The 26,273-nt window shown below is 38.7% G+C and overlaps 2 protein-coding genes across 9 annotated transcripts; one reads left to right on the forward strand and one right to left on the reverse strand.

Moving 5' to 3' along the window:
- Nucleotides 1-815: 815 nt before the first annotated feature.
- LOC133646948 (fibulin-7-like) lies at nucleotides 816-22,816 on the reverse strand. Of its 2 annotated transcripts, none has more exons than XM_062042904.1 (7): nucleotides 22,714-22,816; nucleotides 8,555-8,711; nucleotides 5,530-5,715; nucleotides 5,250-5,465; nucleotides 5,040-5,177; nucleotides 4,833-4,968; nucleotides 816-3,183 (listed from the first exon to the last, which is right to left on the reverse strand). In XM_062042904.1, exons 2-7 carry the CDS (start codon nucleotides 8,658-8,660, stop codon nucleotides 2,823-2,825), a joined length of 1,143 nt encoding a protein of 380 aa, XP_061898888.1. In that variant the 5' UTR covers nucleotides 8,661-8,711; nucleotides 22,714-22,816; the 3' UTR covers nucleotides 816-2,822. The 2 variants fall into 2 exon arrangements, with proteins under 2 accessions (XP_061898888.1, XP_061898887.1); XM_062042903.1 differs by lacking the exon at nucleotides 22,714-22,816 and adding an exon at nucleotides 18,041-18,116.
- On the forward strand, nucleotides 11,475-25,829 carry LOC133646950 (5-hydroxyisourate hydrolase-like). Of its 7 annotated transcripts, XM_062042906.1 has the most exons (7): nucleotides 11,475-11,550; nucleotides 11,976-12,038; nucleotides 14,964-15,026; nucleotides 22,957-23,045; nucleotides 23,249-23,404; nucleotides 24,585-24,720; nucleotides 24,855-25,826. In XM_062042906.1, the coding sequence occupies exons 5-7, from the start codon at nucleotides 23,274-23,276 to the stop codon at nucleotides 24,942-24,944; spliced, it is 357 nt and encodes a 118-aa protein (XP_061898890.1). In that variant the 5' UTR covers nucleotides 11,475-11,550; nucleotides 11,976-12,038; nucleotides 14,964-15,026; nucleotides 22,957-23,045; nucleotides 23,249-23,273; the 3' UTR covers nucleotides 24,945-25,826. The 7 variants fall into 7 exon arrangements, with proteins under 7 accessions (XP_061898890.1, XP_061898895.1, XP_061898897.1 ...); XM_062042911.1 differs by lacking the exon at nucleotides 22,957-23,045 and having other exon boundaries at nucleotides 24,855-25,828; XM_062042913.1 differs by lacking the exons at nucleotides 11,475-11,550; nucleotides 11,976-12,038; nucleotides 22,957-23,045 and adding exons at nucleotides 14,455-14,534; nucleotides 21,495-21,635 and having other exon boundaries at nucleotides 24,855-25,829.
- The last annotated feature ends 444 nt before the right edge of the window (nucleotides 25,830-26,273 follow it).

Here is a 26,273-nt window from a genome sequence, read left to right on the forward strand (position 1 = left end):
ATTAATTTTGGGGGGAATTTTTCCTTTTTCTTTGTTTCATTCGGATCGACAATGACGACAAATCAATGTCAAACTTGTTTTGTTTTTCTTAAAGTGACACACACATCGAGGGACACTGTATCGCTATTTGCGTTTCATACAGCATATGTGCGACTAATGTTTTTTTTATAATAAACATAAACAAATGTGACACGTTAAATATTTTTTATTATTCAAAGACAACATAAAAAGTCAAAATCACAATGAATAATACTAATAACGGTACTAAGTATTCTAATGTTATTAACATTAATTTTGATATTTGTTCAATTTCAATTAAAAAAGATGCCTAATTTAAACTTTTATGCTTTTTAATTTTTTTTTTGAAGAAGTAGCAATTAGGGGTGTCATGGTCCAATATTGATATCAGTCGGTTATCAGCAAAAGAACAAGTATCGGAAAATGCCCGATAGAAGCACAAAAGGTTGGCCTTTTCTTGTATTTTACTCAAGTCACTGACAAAAGCTAAACATGCGAGGCTATAGGCGACTAGCAGCTACACGACAGCTAAGCACACTATAGCACACTAGCTAGACATACGTAATAAACAACTGAAAATATAAAACAGCACATTGGCAATATAAGAGTATCAAACAATTATAGTTGCATATTACTTACACATACAAAGTCTTCAAGGTGTATTAGTATCCAGTAACAAATGTGTCCGCATCATTCTTACTGTATCATGAGCTTGACTTCATGAATTATTGTTGCAAAAAAACAATTACCACTCCACTTCAACTTTTTATTTTATTTCATTTTACATATTTATGTATTTTTTCAATGGATTTTTTTTCCACTTCAACTTAAAGACAGCATACGTCCATTTCAGTCAGTAAATAGTACATATTCCTCCAATAAGCTCAGAAGGTTGGTCTTTTGTTGTGTTTTACTCAAGTCGTTTACAAAAGGTAAACATGCTAGGCTATAGGCTACTAGAAGCTGGCAGCTACCCAACAGCTAAGCACACTGTAGCACACTAGCTAGACATACGTAAAAATCAACTGAAAATATAAAACAGCACATTTGTCAATATAAACGAGTGTCAATTAATTATAGTTGCATAGTACTTACACATACAAAGTCTTCAAGGCATATTAGAAAGTATCCAGTAACAAATGTGTCCGCATCATTCAACTTACTGTATCATGAACTTGACTTCGTGAATTATTGTCGCCAAAAAAAAAACAATTAACACTCCACTTCAACTTTTTATGTAATTTCATTTATTGTATTTTGTTTTATTTCATTGTATATATTTATGTATTTTTTGTAAAATATTTTTTCCCACTTCAATTTAAAGACAGCATACGTCTGTTCCAGACAGTAAATAGTACTTATTCCTCAAATAAGCTCACAAGGTTGGTCTTTTTTTGTTTTAGTCAAGTTGTTTACAAAAGGTAAACATGCTAGGCTCTCGGCTACTAGCAGCTAGCCAACAGCTAAGCATACCATAGCACACAAGCTAGACATACGAAATAATCAACTGAAAATATAGAACTGCACATTTGTCAATATAAACAAGTGTCAAATAATTATAGTCGCATAGTACTTACACATACAAAGTCTTCAAGGTATATTAGAAAGTATCCAGTAACAAATGTGTCCGCATCATTCAACTTACTGTATCATGAGCTTTGCTTCATGAATTATTGTTGCCAAAAAAACAATTAGCACTCCACTTCAACTTTGTATTTTATTTCATTTATTTTATTTGACATATTTATGTATTTTTTCACTTTATCTTCCCCCCCACTTCAACTTAAAGACAGCATACGTCCATTTCAGTCAGTAAATAGTACATATTCCTCCAATAAGCTCACAAGGTTGGTCTTTTGTTGTGTTTTAGTCAAGTCATTTACAAAAAGTAAACATGCTAGTCTATAGGCTACTAGCAGCTACACAACAGCTAAGCACACCATAGCACACAAGCTAGACATAACGTATTAATGAACTGAAAGTATAAAACAGCACATTTGTCAATATAAGCCAATATCAAACAATTATAGTTGCATAGTGCTCACATATACAAAATCTCCAAGGCATATTAGAATGTATCCAGTAACAAACGTGTCCGCATCATTCAAGTTACTGTATATTCGCCCCCCCCAAAAAAATTAAAGACTGCATTAGTCCATTCCAGACGGTGAATAATAAATATGCTAAAGTTTTTCATTGCTACCATTGTTTTCTGTTTGACCATTTTCACCGAATCAAACCTTTTCGCCACACTACTAAAGAACACAATGTAGGATTTTTGCTGATATCGTATCGGGTTAACATTGGTATCGGCCAATACTCAAGGCTCCAATATCGGAAGTGAATTTTTTTTTCCGGGACACCAATACAACTGTAAATTCCGGACTCTAAGCTGCTAGGTTTTTCCTACGCTTTGACCCCTGCGGCTAATTTATGGCCATAATGCAAATAGTTAAAAAACAAAACAAACAAACACTGAAAAGGTGTGTTTTTTTGTATGTGCCACGGCGCCATCTTTTGGACGAGTTCGCTCACTGCAGGTGCCGCGGTGTACTCGTAGGGATTCTTCGTTTGTAAGTTTTACAATATAACTAAAACTATTCTTACTTACTAAAGTGACGTCCGTAGGAGTGTTTTCATGCATATTTGTACATGCTATTGTAATATAATGGAGCTATAGTCCCGTGCAGCTAATATATGGAAACATATTTACTGTTTCTAAAATGTAGTTGGTGTGGCTTATGTACCGGGAAAAATAGGGTAATAATAATAAAAAATAATTGAAAAATGCTAAAGGCGGTCCTTTAAAAGTTATAAGGCGACACAAAGAGCGTGACCTTGGTGAGGTATCGGCCCAGCAGGGTGTGGCGCTCCAGCTCGCTCATCTCCACCTCGGCCTCCAGCGTGGCGGGGCCCAGCACGGGCGCCACCAGGAGGAGCGTGCCCGTCTGGCGGCCCGAGCGCTGCACGCTGAAGTGGCCCCGCCCCCGGCCGCCCGCCAGCCCGAAGCGCAGCGTGTCGCCCAGCGCCCGGGCCGCCGACACGCGGAAGAGCACGCGGGGCGTCGACATGTTGGACACCACGGACAGGAAGTGGAAGGAGACGGAGTTGGGCGCCTTGGCGCACGCCTTGTCGCCCAGCATGCAGGGGTTCCTCTCGCAGCGCCTACACACACACACACACACACACACACACACACACACACACACACACACACACACACACACACACACACACACACACACACACACACACACAGCGTTTGAGAATGTCGGCGGCAAAACCAGTGAAGTTGGCACGTTGTGTAAATGGTAAATAAAAACAGAATACAATGATTTAGTAATCCTTTTCAACTTATATTCAATTGATTAGACTGCAAAGACAAGATATTTAATGTTCACACTGAGAAACTTAATATTAACTTAGAATTTAACGGCAGCAACACATTGCAAAAAAGTTGTCACAGGAGCATTTTTACCACTGTGTTACATGGCCTTTCCTTTTAACAACACTCAGAAGTGAGGAGACCAATTTTTGAAGCTTTTCAGGTGGAATTCTTTCCCATTCTTGCTTGATGTACAGCTTAAGTTGTTCAACAGTCCGGGGTCTCCGTTGTGGTATTTTAGGCTTCATAATGCGCCACACATTTTCAATGGGAGACAGGTCTGGACTACAGGCAGGCCAGTCTAGTACCCGCACTCTTTTACTATGAAGCCACGTTGATGTAACACGTGGCTTGGCATTGTCTTGCTGAAATAAGCAGGGGCGTCCATGATAACGTTGCTTGGATGGCAACATATGTTGCTCCAAAACCTGTATGTACCTTTCAGCATTAATGGCGCCTTCACAGATGTGTAAGTTACCCATGCCTTGGGTACTAATACACCCCCTCGCTTTTGAACTTTGCGCCTATAACAATCCGGATGGTTCTTTTCCTCTTTTGGTCCGGAGGACACGACGTCCACAGCTTTTAAAAACTATTTGGGAAATGCGGACTCGTCATACCACAGAACACTTTTCCACTTTGTATCAGTCCATCTTAGATGAGCTCAGGCCCAGGGAAGCCGGCGGCGTTTCTGGGTGTTGTTGATAAATGGCTTTCGCTTGGGATAGTAGAGTTTTAACTTGCACTTACAGATGTAGCGACCAACTGTAGTTACTGACAGTGGTTTTCTGAAGTGTTCCTGAGCCCATGTGGTGACATCCTTTACACACTGATGTCGCTTTTTGATGCAGTACCGCCTGAGGGATCCAAAGTCACGGGCATTCAATGTTACGTGCAGTGATTTCTCCAGATTCTCTGAACCTTTTGATGACATTACGGACCGTAAATGGTGAAATCCCTAAATTCCTTGCAATAGCTCGTTGAGAAATGTTGTTCTTGAACTGTTCCACAATTTGCTCTCGCATTTGTTGACAAAGTGGTGACTCTCGGCCCATCCTTGTTTGTGAATGACTGAGCATTTCATGGAAGCTGCTTTTATGCCCAATCATGGCACCCACCTGTTCCCAATTATCCTCTTCACCTGTGGGATGTTCCAAATAAGTGTTTGATGAGCATTCCTCAACTTTCTCAGTCTTTTTTGCCACTTGTGCCAGCTTTTTTTAACCATGTTGCAGGCATCAAATTCCAAATGAGCTAAAAAATAACACATTTTACCAGTGTGAACGTTAAGTATCTTGTCTTTGCAGTCTATTCAATTGAATGTAAGTTGAAAAGGATTAGCAAATCATTGTATTCTGTTTTTATTTACCATTTACACAACGTGCCAACTTCACTGGTTTTGGAGCGTTGTAGAAGCGGGCGCTCTTACGTTGGCGACGTCTTGATGTAGGTGGCGTTGTTGCCGCGGGGACACGCCACGGTCATGCAGCGGAAACCTCCGTGCGTGTCGACGCAGAGCTCCTCGCCGCCGCAGTCGTGCTCCCCGTCGTCGCACTCGTCCAAGTCTGCGCACAGCGACACGCCGACGTCACATGACCGCGCACGCCACACACGGCCCACCCGTTTGACCCCTGACCTGTGCAGCCGCGCCCGTCGTCGGCGATCCTGTAGCCGGCGGGACAGAGGCAGCGGTAGCTGCCGGGCGTGTTGGCGCACTCGTGCACGCAGAGGCGCCCCTGCTGGCCCAGGGAGAACAGGCGGCACTCGTCGATGTCTGCCACGGAAACAGGAAGTAGGACAGGAAGTAGGACAAGGAGCTGGCGCTAAGGGGCGGGAACGCCGTCACCTGTGCAGAGGTTGTTGTCGCGGCCGGAGATGGTGAAGCCCACGTCACACGTGCAGCGCATGGCGCCCTGGAGGCGGGTGCAGTTGGAGGGGTGCACCGAGGAGGGCGCGGGCGGGGGAGACGGCGAGGAGGCGGACATCATGGAGGATGGCGGCGGCGAGGAGGGCGTGGCATCAGCAGAAGGGAAGAGGGAGGAGCTTCTGGTGCCGTCAGACCCTGAAAAGTAGAAATAAGACCAAGAAGTTTCTAAAGTGGATCCGAGCCGGATCAGGACCTGCACCTCCGTCTTGCTGGTGGCGGCACGTTGGCGCCTGGCCGCTCCACCTCAGCGACTCCAGACACACTTGTGTCTGCGGACCAATCAGCTCGTAGCCCGGCTTGCACAGGAAGTGGACCTCGTGTCCCACGGAGAAGACGCGGCCCAGCCGGTGGCCGTGGGCGGGCGGTTCCGGTTTGGGGCAGGAGGCTGTGGGGAGACATATGGCGTTTGTCATGTGACATTTGACATGGCTTTTGTCATGTGACATTTGACATGTCGTTTCTCATGTGACATTTGACGTGGCGTTTGTTATGTGACATTTGACATGGCGTTTGTCATGTGACATTTGACGTGGCGTTTGTCATGTGACATTTGACGTGGCGTTTGTCATGTGACATTTGACATGGCTTTTGTCATGTGACATTTGACATGTCGTTTCTCATGTGACATTTGACGTGGCGTTTGTTATGTGACATTTGACATGGCGTTTGTCATGTGACATTTGACGTGGCGTTTGTCATGTGACATTTGACGTGGCGTTTGTCATGTGACATTTGACATGGCGTTTGTCATGTGACATTTGACATGGCGTTTGTCATGTGACATGACATGGCGTTTGTCATGTGACATTTGACATGGCGTTTGTCATGTGACATTTGACGTGGCATTTGTCATGTGACATTTGACATAGCGTTTGTCATGTGACATTTGACATGGCGTTTGTCATGTGGCATTTGACATGGCTTTTGTCATGTGACATTTGACATGTCGTTTGTCATGTGACATTTGACATGGCGTTTGTCATGTGACATTTGACATGGCGTTTGTCATGTGACATTTGACGTGGTGTTTGTTATGTGACATATGACATGGCGTTTGTCATGTGACATTTGACATGGCGTTTGTCATGTGACATTTGACGTGGCGTTTGTCATGTGACATATGACGTGGCATTTGTCATGTGACATTTGACGTGGCGTTTGTCATGTGACATTTGACGTGGCGTTTGTCATGTGACATATGACGTGGCGTTTGTCATGTGACATATGACGTGGCGTTTGTCATGTGACATATGACGTGGCGTTTGTCATGTGACATTTGACGTGGCGTTTGTCATGTGACATTTGACGTGCCGTTTGTCATGTGACATTTGACATGCCGTTTGTCATGTGACATTTGACGTGGCGTTTGTCATGTGACATTTGACGTGGCGTTTGTCATGTGACATTTGACGTGGCGTTTGTCATGTGACATTTGACGTGGCGTTTGTCATGTGACATTTGACGTGGCGTTTGTCATTTGACATATGACGTGGCGTTTGTCATTTGACATATGACGTGGCGTTTGTCACGTGACATTTGACGTGGCGTTTGTCACGTGACATTTGACATGGCGTTTGTCATGTGACATTTGACATGGCGTTTGTCATGTGACATTTGACATGGCGTTTGTCATGTGACATTTGACATGTCGTTTGTCATGTGACATTTGACGTGGCGTTTGTTATGTGACATTTGACATGGCGTTTGTCATGTGACATTTGACATGGCGTTTGTCATGTGACATTTGACATGTCGTTTGTCATGTGACATTTGACGTGGCGTTTGTCATGTGACATTTGACGTGGCGTTTGTCATTTGACATATGACGTGGCGTTTGTCATGTGACATATGACGTGGCGTTTGTGATGTGACATTTGACGTGGCGTTTGTCATGTGACATTTGACGTGGCGTTTGTCATGTGACATTTGACATGCCGTTTGTCATGTGACATTTGACATGGCGTTTGTCATGTGACATTTGACATGCCGTTTGTCATGTGACACGAGCCAAAATGGCGTTTGTCATGTGACAGCCAACATGGCGTTTGTCATGTGACACGAGCCAAAATGGCGTTTGTCAGGTGACACGAGCCAAAATGGCCTTTGTCATGTGACACAAAAGCCAAAATGGTGTTGGTCATGTGACAGTTGACATGGCGTTTGTCATGTGACACAAGAGCCAACATGGCGTTTGTCATGTGACACAAAAGCCAAAATGGCGTTTGTCATGTGACACAAAAACCGACATGGCGGTTGTCATGTGACACAAAAGCCAAAATGGCGTTTGTCAGGTGACAGTTTACACGGCGTTTGTCATGAGACACAAGAGCCGACATGGCATTTGTTATGTGACACAAAAGCCGAAATGGTGTTGGTCATGTGACACAAAAGCCAACATGGCGTTTGTCATGTGACAGTTGACATGGCGTTTGTCAGGTGACACAAAAGACAAAATGGTGTTTGTCATGTGACACAAAAGACAAAATGGTGTTTGTCATGTGACAGTTGACATGGCGTTTTTTTATGTGACACAAAAGCCGACATGGCGTTTGTTATGTGACAGTTGACATGGCGTTTGTCAGGTGACACAAAAGACAAAATGGTGTTTGTCATGTGACAGTTGACATGGCGTTTTTTTATGTGACACAAAAGCCGACATGGCGTTTGTCAGGTGACACAAAAGACAAAATGGTGTTTGTCATGTGACAGTTGACATGGCGTTTATCATGTGACAGTTGACATGGCGTTTGTCAGATGACACAAAAGACAAAATGGTGTTTGTCATGTGACAGTTGACATGGCGTTTTTTCATGTGACACAAAAGCCGACATGGCGTTTGTCATGTGACAGTTGACATGGCGTTTGTCAGGTGACACAAAACACAACATGGTGTTTGTCATGTGACAGTTGACATGGCGTTTGTCAGGTGACACAAAAGACAAAATGGTGTTTGTCATGTGACAGTTGAAATGGCGTTTTTTCATGTGACACAAAAGCCGACATGGCATTTGTCATGTGACAGTTGACATGGCGTTTGTCATGTGACAGTCAACATGGCGTTTGTCATGTGACAGTCGACATGGCGTTTGTCATGTGACAGTCAACATGGCGTTTGTCATGTGACAGTCAACATGGCGTTTGTCATGTGACAGCCGACATGGCGTTTGTCATGTGACAGCCAACATGGCGTTTGTCATGTGACAGCCGACATGGCGTCCTCTCACCGTTGGCGGCCTTCATGGCGGCCAGCGTGCTGTTGTGCAGAGCGCTCATCTTCTTGCGCAGCGAGCGCAGGTGCTGTTGGAAGGAGACCTCGTGGGCTGCCAGCATCTTCTCCACCTGACGCACGGAGGTCAGCAGGTCACGGGGGGAGGGGAAAGCCTGTGGGCGGGACCAGGTAAAAGGTCACAGAGAGTATCTTTTGGTATTTTGTTCATTATGGTTCTAGTCTATGTTGGGTGTGGTTCTGGTCTAGGTATGATGTGGTTCTAGTTCGGGTCCAGTCTGCTTGTGTTCCAGGTCCAGTGTGGTTTTAGGTGTGTCCAGGTGTGAAGTGTAAACAAAGAGGTGTGTTTCTAGCATCATGGCGACATCATCACCTCACACATTGTTGATGGTGCAAACATGGCCGCCAACAATGTTGACCTCAGACTCGTGGCGCCACCTCAAGACAACTCTGTCAGGAAGCTTGGAGGAGGATTTTCACATTAAAAGCACCACAAGGTTGATGGGTGAAGTGACCTGAAGGAACATCTAGTTGTCTGGACCTGCAACTAGACCTCAAGGAGCATCTAGTCATCTAGACCGGCAACTAGACCTGAAATAACATCTAGTCATGTAGACCTGCAGTTAGACCTGCAACTAGACCTGAAATAACATCTAGTTGTTTAGACCTGCAACTAAACCTAGAGGAACATCTAGTCATCTAGACCTGAAAGAACATCTCATCATCTAGACTTGCAACTAGACCTGAAATAACATCTAGTCATATAGACCTGCAACTAGACCTCAAGTAACATCTCGTCATCTAGATCTGCAACTAGACCTGAAATAATATCTAGTCAACTAGACCTGAAGAAACATCTAGTCATGTAGACCTGCAACTAGACCTGAAGGAACATCTAGTCATCTAGACCTGCAACTAGACCTAAAGAAACATCTAGTCATGTAGGCCTGCAACTAAACCTGAAGCAACATCTAGTCATCTAGACCTGCAACTAGACCTGAAGGAACATCTAGTCATGTAGACCTGCAACTAGACCTGAAGAAACATCTAGTCATGTAGACCTGCAACTAAACCTGAAGGAACATCTAGTCATGTAGGCCTGCAACTAAACCTGAAGCAACATCTAGTCATCTAGACCTGCAACTAGACCTGAAGGAACATCTAGTCATGTAGACCTGCAACTAGACCTGAAGAAACATCTAGTCATGTAGACCTGCAACTAAACCTGAAGGAACATCTAGTCATGTAGACCTGCAACTAAACCTGAAGGAACATCTAGTCATCTAGACCTGCAACTAGACCTGAAGGAACATCTAGTCATCTAGACCTGCAACTAGACCTGAAGGAACATCTAGTCATCTAGACCTGCAACTAGACCTGAAGGAACATCTAGTCATCTAGACCTGCAACTAGACCTGAAGGAACATCTAGTCATCTATACCTGCATTTAGACCTGAAGGAACATCTAGACCTGTATATACAGAATGTGTATATAAGTGTGTGTGTATATGTATATACGTGTGTGTATATATATATGTGTGTGTATATATGTACTATAAATGTGTGCGTGTGTGTGTGTGTGTGTGTGTGTGTGTGTGTGTGTGTGTGTGTGTGTGTGTGTGTGTATATATATATATTTGTGTGTATATATATGTAGATATATTTGTGTATATATGTGTGTTTATATATAATGTGCGCATATATATATATAATATCTATATAGATACATCTATATATATATATATATATTTACATATATACACACACACACTGATATATATATATATATATATATATATATATATATATATATATATATATATATATATATATATATATATATATAATCGGTGTGTGTATATATGTAAATATATATATAATCGGTGTGTGTATATATGTAAATATATAGTGTGTGGCAGAGGAAAAGACGAAAAGACCACCGGGTACATATATAGGTTACATATATATTTTTGTATGTATATGTGTGTATAAACATTCATATACGTGTATATATAAAATATATATATATATATATATATATATATATATATATATATATATATATATATATATATATATATATATATATATATATATATATATATATATATATATATATATATATATATATCAGTGTGTGTATATATGTAAATATATAGTGTGTGGCAGAGGAAAAGACCACCGGGTACATATATAGGTTACATATATATTTTTGTATGTATATGTGTGTACAAACATTCATATATGTGTATATATATAAAAAAATATATATATATACATATATATTTATTTTACACGGGTGTATGTGTGTGTGTATATATATATATATATATATATATATATATATATATATATATATATATATATATATATATATATATATATATATATATATATATATATATATATATATATATATATTTACAAGTGTGTGTGTGTGCGCGTGTATTTATATATAAACACACACACACACACACACACACACACAGGTATATGTATGTTGGGGCTCTACATGGGGGCAAGAGGGGGCAGTGACCCCCTCAAATAAATGTCTTGCGCCTCAAATCAAAAATGTTTGAAGTTGAGAAAGTAAATTTTTCAAAATTCACACAAAACGTAAACATTACAAGTTGACAAAATTATCCGCAGGAGCGGAGAAATCCGCTGAAAAAGGGACTATAATGACGTCATCTTCCGCTCTTTTTTGTGTGTCCATCACCTGCCAGGTGATGGACACACCCTCCCCTCACTAAACCAGTGTTAACGAATTACAAACGAGACTAAAAGTTGTCACAAACAAAAGCCAATCATTTTTAAAAACGTCATATAAATGGGCGGGACAAACTCAGAATGTATCCAATCACAGTTCTTAAACGGCGTACAACCTGTCAGAGGGTGGGACTTAGCGACGAAGGTGGGCCAATCAGATGCCTTTCCTTCTGGGATGAGGAAGATCAAGTTCAAAGTCTCGCCGGCAGCGCCAAAAGTCAAAAGGTGTGGTTTTAACTTGCTTTATAAAGTCAACATGACACTTTTTATTTTTGACGCTGTGTATTTATGACTTTAACTTTAAGTTAAAGACGCGTTAATTTGGCTGCTTCTGTCTAAATGAGCTCTTTCGTCGAAAAGAGTCAGTTGCCATTCCTGGAGGCGACCATTATTTGCCTCAATGTCAACACAATAAAATAAATGGAATTTAAAAGTTCCCTGTAAAACACAACTTGAAAAAAACATTACTATGTCAAGAGTACGGGCGGTGCTGTTAAGTTTCTCTGTAAATAAGTGGAGAATACAGAACGCTTGAGGCATGATTCAGCTGACCTGATGATAAACTAGTTTGAGAAGAATGTGTTTGTTGTTGTAGTCAGTATTATTCAGTAGTCTTATGACTACTGAACTTTTGTGTTTTTTTTTTTTAGTTTCCCATGCTGAGAGATTGCCACCTTATTGGGGTTCAAACCTACCGTCTTCAAGTTGTACAGGTGAGAACTATGAGACATTTTTCACCTAAATGGGAATATATGAACATCCCAGCAGTCTGCATCCTAATGACAGCAGACCTTGTACAGCAAGTGAGGGTTTTTTTCTGTTTGTTGGCTCAGCAGTGAGTAACAATCAGTGATGAAGAGGGAAAAAAAGCAAACGTGATGCGTTATTTAAAATTAATACGCTGCATATGCTTCAAATGATCAAAATACGTCAATATTACATCTTATTATACACGTGCCCATTACTACATTACATATATACTTACATCATGCCTATAAAACCCTAATGGAGGTGTTTGGATGTTTTTTTAAAGGGCTCTATAGGCAGAATTGAGCGACTCCTATAGGCTCCTTTGTAAGCGCATTTATTAAATATTTAGAATTAGAGATGTCCGATATTCCGATATTGTCCAACTCTTAATTACCGATTCCGATATCAACCAATACCGATACATACAGTCGTGGAATTAACACATTATTATGCCTAATTTTGTTGCGATGCCCCGCTGGATGCATTAAACAATGTAACCAGGTTTTCCAAAATAAATCAACTCAAGTTATGGAAAAAAGTGCCAACATGGCACTGCCATATTTATTATTGAAGTCACAAAGTGCATTATTTGTTTTAACATGCCTCAAAACAGCAGCTTGGAATTTGGGACATGCTCTCCCTGGGAGAGCATGAGGAGGTTGAGGTGGGGGGGATAAGGGGGAACGGGGGTGTATATTGTAGCATCCCGGAAGAGTTAGTGCTGCAAGGAGTTCTGGGTATTTGTTCTGTTGTGTTACGGTGCGGATTTTCTCCCGAAATGTGTTTGTCGTTCTTGTTTGGTGTGGGTTCACAGTGTGGCGCATATTTGTAACGGTGTTAAAGTTGTTTATACGGCTACCCTCGGTGTGACCTGTATGGCTGTTTACTGTGTGTGTGAAAAGCCGTAGATATTATGTGATTGGGCAGGCACGCAAAGGCAGTGCCTTTAAGGTTTATTTGCGCTCTGTACTTCTCCCTACGTCCGTGTACACAGCGGCGTTTTAAAAAGTCATAAACTGTACTTTTTGAAACCGATACCGATAATTTTGAAACTGATACAGATAATTTCCGATATTACATTTTAAAGCATTTATCGGCCGATAATATCAGCATCCGATATTATCAGACATCTCTATTTAGAATGCATTAAAAAATGTGAAGGATGGACAAAATTCCCCCCCAAAAAGTGCAGTTACCCTTTAAGGGGCTGATTAAAACTAGTTTAATTGATGCATTTTGATGTCCTTTAGTAATTTTTTAAAATGCCATTAATTTATTTCACATAGATTATATATCATTAAAATATTCCTCGAATGAAGAAAACTTCTTTAAGTATGCATGTTTGCGTATTGAGTGGAGTAAGTGCAGCTTCTCTACCATGCACCTTCAGTGGTAAAAAAAAGTGGTGTCAATGTAGATGCACTGCGCGACTATTGCTTCTAAAATGCCCATAAAAAGTGGTGCATGTCTCCTGCATGTTTGAAAACATAGCAAACACCACAAGTAGGAGCATGATGACATGATTGTGCTGTAAACAACAGTATCTCCGTGGTGACGCCCCGTAAAGTACACGCAAAATCCTCGTTTAAATAGGGCGGCCTGTACCCCTATTGAACTACACACAGTCTTAGTAAATCACACGCAACAGGCCCACTAATAGTACACACTATTTTAGAGGTTGCACACACTGTTTAGTGTATATGTGTGTATATATGCGTGTGTGTTTGTGTGTACGAATGTGTATATATATATATATATATACATATATATACACATATATATATATATATATATATATATATATATATATATATATATGTGTGTGTATATATATGTATATATATGTATATATGTATATATATATATATATATATATATATATATATATATATATATTTACAAGTGTGTGTATGTGCGTGTGTATTTATATATAAACACACACACACACACACACAGGTATATGTATGTTGGGGCTCTACATGGGGGCAAGAGGGGGCAGTGACCCCCTCAAATAAATGTCTTGCGCCTCAAATCAAAAATGTTTGAAGTTGAGAAAGTACATTTTTCAAAATTCACACAAAACGTAAACATTACAAGTTGACAAAATTATCCGCAGGAGCGCAGAAATCCGCTGAAAAAGGGACTATAATGACGTCATCTTCCGCTCTTTTTTTTGTGTCCATCACCTGTCAGGTGATGGACACACCCTCCCCTCACTAAACCAGTGTTGACGAATTACAAACGAGACTAAAAGTTGTCAAACAAAAGCCAATCATATTTAAAAACGTCATATAAATGGGCGGGACAAACTCAGAATATATCCAATCACAGTTCTTAAACGGCGTACAACCTGTCAGAGGGTGGGACTTAGCGACGAAGGTGGGCCAATCAGATGCCTTTCCTTCTGGGATGAGGAAGATCAAGTTCAAAGTCTCGCCGGCAGCGCCAAAAGTCAAAAGGTGTGGTTTTAACTTGCTTTATAAAGTCAACATGACACTTTTTATTTTTGACGCTGTGTTTTTATGACTTTAACTTTAAGTTAAAGACGCGTTAATTTGGCTGCTTCTGTCTAAATGAGCTGTTTCGTCGAAAAGAGTCAGTTGCCATTCCTGGAGGCGACCATTATTTGCCTCAATGTCAACACAATAAAATAAATAGAATGTAAAAGTTCCCTGTAAAACACAACTTGAAAAAAACATTACTATGTCAAGAGTACGGGCGGTGCTGTTAAGTTTCTCTGTAAATAAGTGGAGAATACAGAACGCTTGAGGCATGATTCAGCTGACCTGATGATAAACTAGTTTGAGAAGAATGTGTTTGTTATTGTAGTCAGTATTATTCAGTAGTCTTATGACTACTGAACTTTTGTGTGTTTTTTTATTTTTTAGTTTCCCATGCTGAGAGATTGCCACCTTATTGGGGTTCAAACCTACCGTCTTCAAGTTGTACAGGTGAGAACTATGAGACATTTTTCACCTAAATGGGAATATATGAACATCCCAGCAGTCTGCATCCTAATGACAGCAGACCTTGTACAGTAAGTGAGGGTTTTTTTCTGTTTGTTGGCTCAGCAGTGAGTAACAATCAGTGATGAAGAGGGAAAAAAAAGCAAACGTTGTGATGCGTTATTTAAAATTAATACGCTGCATATGCTTAAAATGATCAAAATACGTCAATATTACATCTTATTATACACGTGCCCATTACTACATTACATATATACTTACATCATGCCTATAAAACCCTAATGGAGGTGTTTGGATGTTTTTTTAAAGGGCTCTATAGGCAGAATTGAGCGACTCCTATAGGCTCCTTTGTAAGCGCATTTATTAAATATTTAGAATTAGAGATTTCCGATATTGTCCAACTCTTAATTACCTATTCCGATATCAACCAATACCGATACATACAGTCGTGGAATTAACACATTATTATGCCTAATTTTGTTGCGATGCCCCGCTGGATGCATTAAACAATGTAACAAGGTTTTCCAAAATAAATCAACTCAAGTTATGGAAAAAAGTGCCAACATGGCACTGCCATATTTATTATTGAAGTCACAAAGTGCATTATTTGTTTTAACATGCCTCAAAACAGCAGCTTGGAATTTGGGACATGCTCTCCCTGGGAGAGCATGAGGAGGTTGGGGGGGATAAGGGGGAACGGGGGTGTATATTGTAGCATCCCGGAAGAGTTAGTGCTGCAAGGAGTTCTGGGTATTTGTTCTGTTGTGTTACGGTGCGGATTTTCTCACGAAATGTGTTTGTCGTTCTTGTTTGGTGTGGGTTCACAGTGTGGCGCATATTTGTAACGGTGTTAAAGTTGTTTATACGGCCACCCTCAGTGTGACCTGTATGGCTGTTGACCGTGTGTGTGAAAAGCCGTAGATATTATGTGATTGGGCAGGCACGCAAAGGCAGTGCCTTTAAGGTTTATTTGCGCTCTGTACTTCTCCCTACGTCCGTGTACACAGCTGCGTTTTAAAAAGTCATAAATTGTACTTTTTGAAACCGATACCGATAGTTTTGAAACCGATACCGATAATTTCCGATATTACATTTTGAAGCATTTATCGGCCAATAATATCGTCAGTCCGATATTATCGGACATCTCTATTTAGAATGCATTACAAAATGTGAAGGATGGACAAAATTCCCCCCCAAAAAGTGCAGTTACCCTTTAAGGGGCTGATTAAAACTAGTTTAATTGATGCATTTTGATGTCCTTTAGTATTTTTTTTAAAATGCCATTCATTTAGTTCACATAGATTATATATCATTAAAATATTCCTCGAATGAAGAAAACTTCTTTAAGTATGCATGTTTGCGTATTGAGTGGAGTAAGTGCAGCTTCTCTACCATGCACCTTCAGTGGTAAAAAAAAGTGGTGTCAATGTCGATGCACTGCGCGACTATTGCTTCTAAAATGCCCATAAAAAGTGGTGCATGTCTCCTGCATGTTTGAAAACATAGCAAACACCACAAGTAAGAGCATGATGACATGATTGTCCGGTAAACAACAGTATCTCCGTGGTGACGCCCCGTAAAGTACACGCAAAATCCTCGTTTAAATAGGGCGGCCTGTACCACTATTGAACTACACACAGTCTTAGTAAATCACACGCAACAGGCCCATTAATAGTACACACTATTTTAGAGGTTGCACACATTGTTTAGTGTATATGTGTGTATATATGCGTGTGTGTTTGTGTGTGTATGTGGAGCATCACATTTGTGGGGTCAATTAAACGCTCAAAATGGCCAGAAAAAGAGAACTTTCATCTGAAACTCGACAGTCTATTCTTGTTCTTAGAAATGAAGGCTATTCCACAAATTTGTTTGGGTGACACCAAACTTTTGAACGGTATTTATCATTATTTAGTGTGTATATATATATATATATATATATATATATATATATATATATATATACACACACACATTTATATATATATATATATACACATTTATATATATATATAATATGTATATATATATATATATATATATATATATATATATATATATATATATATATATATATATATATATATATATATATATATGTATATATATGTATATATAATATGTATATATATATACACACACATATATATATATATATATATATATATATATATATGTATATATATATATATATATACTACCGTTCAAAAGTTTGGTGTCACCCAAACAATTTTGTGGAATAGCCTTTATTTCTAAGAACAAGAATAGACTGTCGAGTTTCAGATGAAAGTTCTCTTTTTCTGGCCATTTTGAGCGTTTAATTGACCCCACAAATGTGATGCTCCAGAAACTCAATCTGCTCAAAGGAAGGTCAGTTTTGTAGCTTCTGTAACGAGCTAAACTGTTTTCAGATGTGTGAACATGATTGCACAAGGGTTTTCTAATCATCAATTAGCCTTCTGAGCCAATGAGCAAACACATTGTACCATTAGAACACTGGAGTGATAGTTTCTGGAAATGGGCCTCTATACACCTATGTAGATATTGCACCAAAAACCAGACATTTGCAGCTAGAATAGTCATTTACCACATTAGCAATGTATAGAGTGTATTTCTTTAAAGTTAAGACTAGTTTAAAGTTATCTTCATTGAAAAGTACAGTGCTTTTCCTTCAAAAATAAAGACATTTCAATGTGACCCCAAACTTTTGAACGGTAGTGTATATATATATATATATACTGTACATATATATATATATATATATATATATATATATATATATATATATATATATATATATATATATATATATATATATATATATATATATATATATATATATATATATATAGATAGAGGGTGAGAGGGCCGCAAAATATTTTCTTTTTCCTCTCTAGACCTGAAGGAACATTTAGTCCTCTAGACCTGCAGAAATTAGAGCTTCCACAAAAAGTTATAGTTCTTCTCTAACAAGTACCGTTTCCACTCAGTGGACTCACCTGAGCCGAGGCAGATGGCACCTGCTGAAGACCCAGCGTCACCATGACGACCCACACGAGCTCCATGTTGTGTCCACGAAGGTGTCCCTCAGAGTGTCTCCCTTTAAGTGTCTCCCAGTCCGCTTCTTTCCCACGCCCCTCCCTCTCCTATCACATATTTGAGGAAAGGGGGCGGAGCTTGCGCATCTGGAATGTCCCTTTTTTTTTTTTTTTTGCTCTTCATCAGGCCCCGAAATAGTCATAAAATTATAAGCTGCCGCGCAATAATCATCATGTGCGCTTCTTTTGGTTCGCCGACGTGCACGCAAGAGGAGAAGGATGAAGAAAGGCGTCGCACGTAAGCGTTATTGACCTTTTCTTCGGGTTTCTGCTTTATTGAGGATTGACGGTTACCCACGCGCAAGCGGCTGGTGCCGCGTAATTCCCGTCACGTGTCCCAAAAAGGCGTCAGGTAGGTCATCGGGAGGCACGGCGTCCGGCACCTTTTGAGACAAATCCCGGCCGGTTCGCTTCTTGTGTCCTCACCTGGACGTGCGGCCGCTCTCGCAAACGTGGACGTGCAGTGGGAGCTTCTACTTCAACAAACACTTCGGGCAGATTTGAGAAACAAGGGTGTGGAGATGTCCCCATTCTCTATAGAAGAGATCAAATTTGGTATTTTTATAAACAACCCTAACGTAGAAATGTTTGTCCTAATCTCTCCTCCCAACAGGAGGAGGGGGGCATCTGACCACAGAACTTTCCTCCAGAAGGTCTTATCTTTGTCCATGTGATGTCACATGAAACAAAAATTGAGCTGTTTGGCCACAATACACAACAATATGTTTGAAGGAGAAAAGGTGTGGCCTTTAATCCCAGGAACACCATCCCTACCGTCAAGCATAGTGGTGGTAGTTTTATGCTCTGGGTCTGTTTTGCTGCCAATGGAACTGGTGCTTTACAGAGAGTAAATGGGACAATGAAAAAGGAGGATTACCTCCAAATTCTTCAGGACAAGCTACAATCATCAGCCCGGAGGTTGGGTCTTGGGCGCAGTTGGGTGTTCCAACAGGACAATGACCCCAAACACACGTCAAAAGGGGTAAAGGAATGGCTAAATCAGGCTAGAATTAAAGTTTTAAAATGGCCTTCCCAAAGTTCTGACTTAAACGTGTGGACAATGCTGAAGAAACAAGTCCATGTCAGAAAACCAACAAATTTAGCTGAACTGCACCAATTTTGTCAAGAGGAGTAGTCAAAAATTCAACCAGAAGCTTGTGGATGGCTACCAAAAGCGCCTTATTGCAGTGAAAGTGGCCAAGGGACATGTAAGCAAATATTAACATTGCTGTATGTATACTTTTGACCCAGCAGATTTGCTCACATTTTCAGTAGACCCATAATAAATTCACAAAAGAACCAAACTACATGAATGTTTTTTGTGACCAACAAGTATGTGCTCCAATCACTCTATCAAAAAAAAATAAGAGTTGCAGAAATTATTGGAAACTCAAGACAGCCATGACATTATGTTCTTTACAAGTGTATGTCAACTTTTGACCACGACTGTAAATCACATTACGGAATAGAACTGCCAAAAAGGAGAGGACTTGAACGGGTGCCTTGAGGGACGCCTCAGTTATGTAAGTAAAGGTAAAAATGAGAGATGTCCGATAATATCGGACTGACGATATTATCGGCCGATAAATGCTTTAAAATGTAATATCGGAAATTATCGGTATCGGTTTCAAAAAGTTAAATTTATGACTTCTTAAAACGCCGCTGGACGTAGGGAGAAGTACAGAGCAGTTGCGTCTCCCAGTGATACTTGACAACCCTCCCGATTTTCCTGGGAGACTCCCAAATTTCAGTGCCCCCCCGAAAGTCTCCCGGGGCAACCATTCTCCCGATTTCCACCCAGACAACAATATTGGCGGCGTGCCTTAAAGGTATTGCCTTTGCGTGCCGGCCCAGTCACATAATATCTACGGCTTTTCACACACACAAGTGAATGCAAGGCATACTTGGTCAACAGCCATACAGGTCACACTGAGGGCGGCGGTATAAACAACTTTAACACTGTTACAAATATGCGCCAGACTGTGAACCCACACCAAACAAGAATGACAAACACATTTCGGGAGAACATCCGCACTGTAACACAACATAAACACAACAGAAATAAATACCCAGAACCCCTTGCAGCACTAACTCTTCCGGGACGCTACAATATACACCCCCCGCACCCCTACCCCGCCCACCTCAACCTCCTCATGCTCTCTCAGGGAGAGCCTGTCCCAAATTCCAAGCTGCTGTTTTGAGGCATGTTTAAAAAAATAATGCACTTTGTGACTTCAATAATAAATATGGCAGTGCCATGTTGGCATTTTTTTCCATAACTCGAGTTGATTTATTTTGGAAAACCTTGTTACATTGTTTAATGCATCCAGCGGGGCATCACAACAAAATTAGGCATAATAATGTGTTCATTACACGACTGTATGTATCGGTATCGGTTGATATCTGAATCGGTAATTAAGTGTTGAACAATATCGGATATCGGCAAAAAAGCCATTATCGGACATCTGTAGTAAAAATATCTGTTTACATGGTCCAAGTTCTTCTGGACAACCGGAACACTCTTGTGTTTGTAGGAATTTGCTGCAAAAACATTTATCTCTCAAGTTTTGAAACTGAAAAATAAAATGAAAACTCAATCACTAATAATAAATTCAGCAAGATGAACTCAGGAGCACAAAATATGTAAAACACTTTAAGCTTCAAAACGTGTGCCCTACATTGATGTGATACTGATAATGCTTGTTTTCATTATTTTAAATATGTATTTTTATACATGCTATGTCAAAGTGTATGAAATGTTTTTTTAATTATACAATTAATATAACATATTTCCCATGCAATTATGACATGCACATTTTCATTAAACATAACAGAACTCATTTTGCAGGTACACACCTCTGACTCACATCATCTGGTACTTGATACACACAAACGTTAGCATGCTAGCATTTGTAAATAAATAAAAACATGCATGTTATCTTAATTGTAAAATAAAAACATGCATGTTAATTGTGTAATACAAATGTGAATGTTATGTTACTTGTATAATAAAAACATGCATGTGATCTTACTTGTATAATAAAAACACGCATGTTATGTTAATTGTATAAAACATGTATGTCATGTTACTTGTTTAATAAAAACATGCATGTAATGTTAATTGTATAATAAAAACATGCATGTTACGTTAATTGTATAGTATAAATATGCATGTTATAATAATTGTATAATAAAACATGCATGCTATTTTAATTATGTAATAAAAACATGCATGTTATGTTAATTGTATAAACATGCATATTATGATCATTTTCTAATAAAAACATGTTGATTGTAAAATAAAATCATGCATGTTATATTTGTATAATCAATCAATCAATGTTTATTTATATAGCCCTAAATCACAGGTGTCTCAAAGGGCTGTACAAGCCACACCGACATCCTCGGTACAGAGCCCACATACGGGCAAGGAAAACTCACCCCAGTGGGACGTCAATGTGAATGACTATGAGAAACCTTGGAGAGGACCGCATATGTGGGTAACCCCCCCCCCCCTCTAGGGTAAAAACATGTTGACTGTAAAATAAAACATGTATATTATTATAATTGTATAATAACATGAATGTTATGTTATTTGTATAATAAAAACATGTTGATTGTATAATAAAATCTTGCATGTTATGATAATTGTATAATAAAAACATTTTGATTGTATAATAGAAACATGCATGTTATGTTATTTGTATAATAAAAACATGCAAAATATGATAATTGTATAATAAAAACATGTACGTTGTATAATAAAAACATGCATGTTATGATAATTGTATAATAAAAACATGCATGTTATGATAATTGTATAATAAAATCATGCATGTTATGATAATTGTATAATAAAATAATGCATGTTATGATAATTGTATAATAAGAACATGTTGATTGTATAATAAATACATGAATTTTGTTATTTGTATAATAAAAACATGATTGTATAATAAAAACATTCATGTTATGATAATTGTATAATAAAATCATGCATGTTATGATAACTGTATAATAAAAACATGCATGTTATGATAATTGTATAATAAAAACATGTTGATTGTATAATAAACACAAGCATATTATGATAATTGTATAATAAAAACATGATAATTGTATAATAAAAACATGTTGATTGTACAATAAAAGTATGTTGATTGTATAATAAACACATGCATGTTATGATAATTGTATAATAAAAACAAGTTGATTGTATAATAAACACATGCATGTTATGATAATTGTATAATAAAAACATGATAATTGTATAATAAAAACATGTTGATTGTATAATAAAAACATGCATGGTATGATAGTAGTATAATAACAACATGATAATTGTATAATAAAAACATGTTGATTGTATAATAAACACATGCATGTTATGATAGTTGTATAATAAAAACATGATAATTGTATAATAAAAACATGTTGATTGTATAATAAACACATGCATGTTATGCTAATTTGAAAATACAAACATGGCTGCAAATTCCCAGGCATGCGTGTGACAGCTTGTTTGTGTAAGCGTGTGCTGTGATTGGCCGGTGACAAATCCAAGGTGTACTCACCTCTCAGCGAAAGTGGACTGGGGTAGACTCCGGCCCAGCGGTGTCCCCAATGACAACAAGCTCCACAGACCATAAATTGATGTTGCCATGACGACCGGCCTGGTTATCAGCAACAATTTCCTCCCCCATCAGGTCCTTAATGAAATGTCAGCAACTGGAGTGGAAAAAAGTGTTTGATCACTGCGTCTTCCCGCGGGCGAGCGATCACATGTTGTTGACTGTTTTTGTAATCATTCATTCCAGCCGGGGCGACCTTTGACACCCCCCAGCTTTATTTGCAGGGAATGCTGGGTATTGAGCGCCAGACAAGCAGAGTGAGGGGACACTTGAAGGTAGGATCGTGCCCACGTTGTTGTCACGTCCACAGGACCAGCTGTACCTAATGAAGTGTCTGTTTTTGTTTGTGTTGTGAATTTATGTTTATGTGTTCTAAGAATCCCCCTCCTGCCTCTGCTAGTGAGAGGCAACAACAGGCAGGGTTTTTTTTTGGTTTTTTTTAAACGTGTTTACCATCGTGTCACTTTTTCTTTCCTAGCATCGAGGAGCGCCACCTTGTTGCCATGACGACGGAGTCCAGCCCGCTCACCACGCATGTGCTCAACACCAGCGATGGCGTCCCTGCAGCCCGAATGTCTCTCAGTCTGCATCGACTGGACTCGGAGCTGAAGATCTGGACCATGCTGAACGTCGCGTACGATTCACACACACACACACACACACACCCACACACACGTGTGTAGGGTTATCGCGATACTGTTATCGATACTTGTTCGATACCAACTTTTTTTTTTTATCTGAACCCACGTACTTTTAAATTCACGATTTTATTGCAGTGTTGGAAAGTGTCTTTATCAAAACAAATGTATAAATATAATCATGAATAACATCTGTACAGACAAAAAAAGCAGGTATTGATGTACTTTTTGCGTGTTGGTATTGACTTCGTATCGAAGTGTCGATACTTTACAACTTAATATCTTCCGCTCCTTTTTTTTTTTTTTTTTTTATCTTTTGCTCTTTTTTCAATTTCAATAATCCAATTATTCATTAATTTTGGATTTGAATACATTTGATAGAAGCAATAAAAGAGGTAAATATTATCACTAATCAATGTTGTTATTTTTATTATCATTGTTTCAATTGTAGTGTAATGTAGTCAATTCTGTATTACTATCGCTTTCATTGTTTTTAAATTATTATTATTATTTGTATTATTATTTTATATGTTTTATTATTTTTTATATTATTTAATTTTTATAATTAATGTAATATTTTGTATTATATATATATGTATGTGTATATATACATATTTATTTATTCATATATATATATGTTTATGTTTTTAAATACGAATCACGATTCTTATTCATCCCAATTTTAAATCGATTCATCATTATAATTTGAATAATGTGATATAATGTAATAATAATAATTTAAAATATATATGCATGTTTTTTTTAACAAGAATCAATAATAAAAAGACATTTTTAGGCCATCCACATGCTACCAGAAGGAGCTTTTTTAGCCTTTAATCTGTTTTGTAAAAGTGTTATTACAATTATAATACCAAATAACACATTGATTGAATTGATTCTGATTCGAATCGTCACCCCAGGAATCGGACGGAATCGTAAGGTGCCCAAAGATTCACACCCCTAGAATATATTCAAACATTTAATAAAGTTAAATATAAATAATGCAACATATGCCACACAGAAGTAAATATAAATATGTACAGTATAGATATGAGTGTCCTGTTAAACAATATTATTTGTCCATGTGACTGGTTAAAAAAATAAATAAAAAGAAGTATTGATACTATTGACAACCCGACATGCATCTGACATATGTTTACGTTCGTGCGTTGTCAGGACGACCAATGAGGACGGTCGCTGCCCCGGACTCATCAGCCAGGCAGCCTTTGTCCCCGGCATGTACAAGTTGCGCTTTGAGACGGGCTCCTACTGGGCCAGTCTGGGCCAGGACTCCTTCTATCCTTACGCTGAGGTGAGCCTAGGAAATAGACGTGATCTGTTCCAGGGTCAAACCGTGGCCGTGGGAAAGCGTTTATCGAGGGTACAATGTTTGGAGAGACACGTGAGCGTGTCATGCAAGTGTAAAAAGAAGTTTGGCATGTGCAGGTGGTGTTCAACATCAGTGAAACCAAGCAGAAGATTCACGTGCCCCTGCTGATGAGTCGCTTCTCCTACAGCACCTACAGAGGAAGCTGAGCAACATCAACACATCCATACACACTTTCAGCTTGTTTACTGACTTTCCATGAGTGTAAAATTACCTTTTTTTTTAATCATGAAATACCATAAATAAAAACCAAAACAATTCAATCAATCAATCAATCAATCAATCAATCAATGTTTATTTATATAGCCCTAAATCGCAAGTGTCTCAAAGGGCTGTTGGTTCATATACGTTTTATTTTGAAACACAAAAAATAGAATAGGAAACAAAACGTTATTTTCAGTGTAGAGAGTAATAACTAGATATTATTTTTTTTATAAATGTATTAAAATATCCTGTTTCAGGAAGACCAGATGATCAAAGATAAATATATTTTTTTATATTTAAACGCAGGATGCAACACCACAAAGTAGAGATGTATCGGCCGATAAATGCTTTAAAATGTAATATCGGAAATTATCGGTATCGTTTTTTTTTTATCGGTATCGGTTTTTTAATTTTTTAATTTTTTTAGATTAAATTAACATAAAAAACAAGATACACTTACAATTAGTACACTAACCCAAAAAACCTCCCTCCCCCATTTACACTCATTCACATAAAAGGGTTGTTTCTTTCTGTTATTAATATTCTGGTTCCTACATTATATATCAATATATAACAATACAGTCTGCAAGGGATACAGTCCGTAAGCACACATGATTGTGCGTGCTGCTGGTCCACTAATAGTACTAACTTTTAACAGATAATTGTACTCTTTTTCATGAATTACTAGTTTCTATGTAACTGTTTTTATATTGTTTTACTGTCTTTTTTATTCAAGAAAACGTTTGTAATTTATTTATCTTATTTTATTCTATTAATTAAAAAAAAAAAAAAGGACCTTTTTTTTTTTCACCAGCATAGCCGCAACCCTTGTCAACAAGCTGTCCCACCACTCTGGTCGCTTTGGTGTAGAACACATTAAAGCCTTCTACAGAAAGCTAGGAGTGTCCAACGATGATTTCAAATTAGAAATGGTCACAGCTGATGAGGTGTTTAAAAAATTGAGCGCGCTCCACCCTAACAAGGCCCCCGGCCTTGATAATATTCCCTCCAGATTCCTCAGGGACTCTGCCTCCATCATTGCCCCGATCATCACACACATAATAAACCTATCAATTACACAAGGCCAAGTACCAAAAGATTTTAAGATAGCAAGAGTAACTCCCCTCTTTAAAAAAGGAAGCAAATTGGAACCTGGCAACTACCGACTTGTTTCTATTCTCAGTTCCGTTTCGAAAGTAATGGAGAAAATAGTTTATGAACAGGTCGATAGTTACCTTGCCACTAATAAACTCATGTACAAATTCCAATCCGGC

Source organism: Entelurus aequoreus, linkage group LG03, assembly GCF_033978785.1.
Source record: "Entelurus aequoreus isolate RoL-2023_Sb linkage group LG03, RoL_Eaeq_v1.1, whole genome shotgun sequence".
In the NCBI taxonomy this organism is placed as follows: Eukaryota; Metazoa; Chordata; class Actinopteri; order Syngnathiformes; family Syngnathidae; genus Entelurus; species Entelurus aequoreus.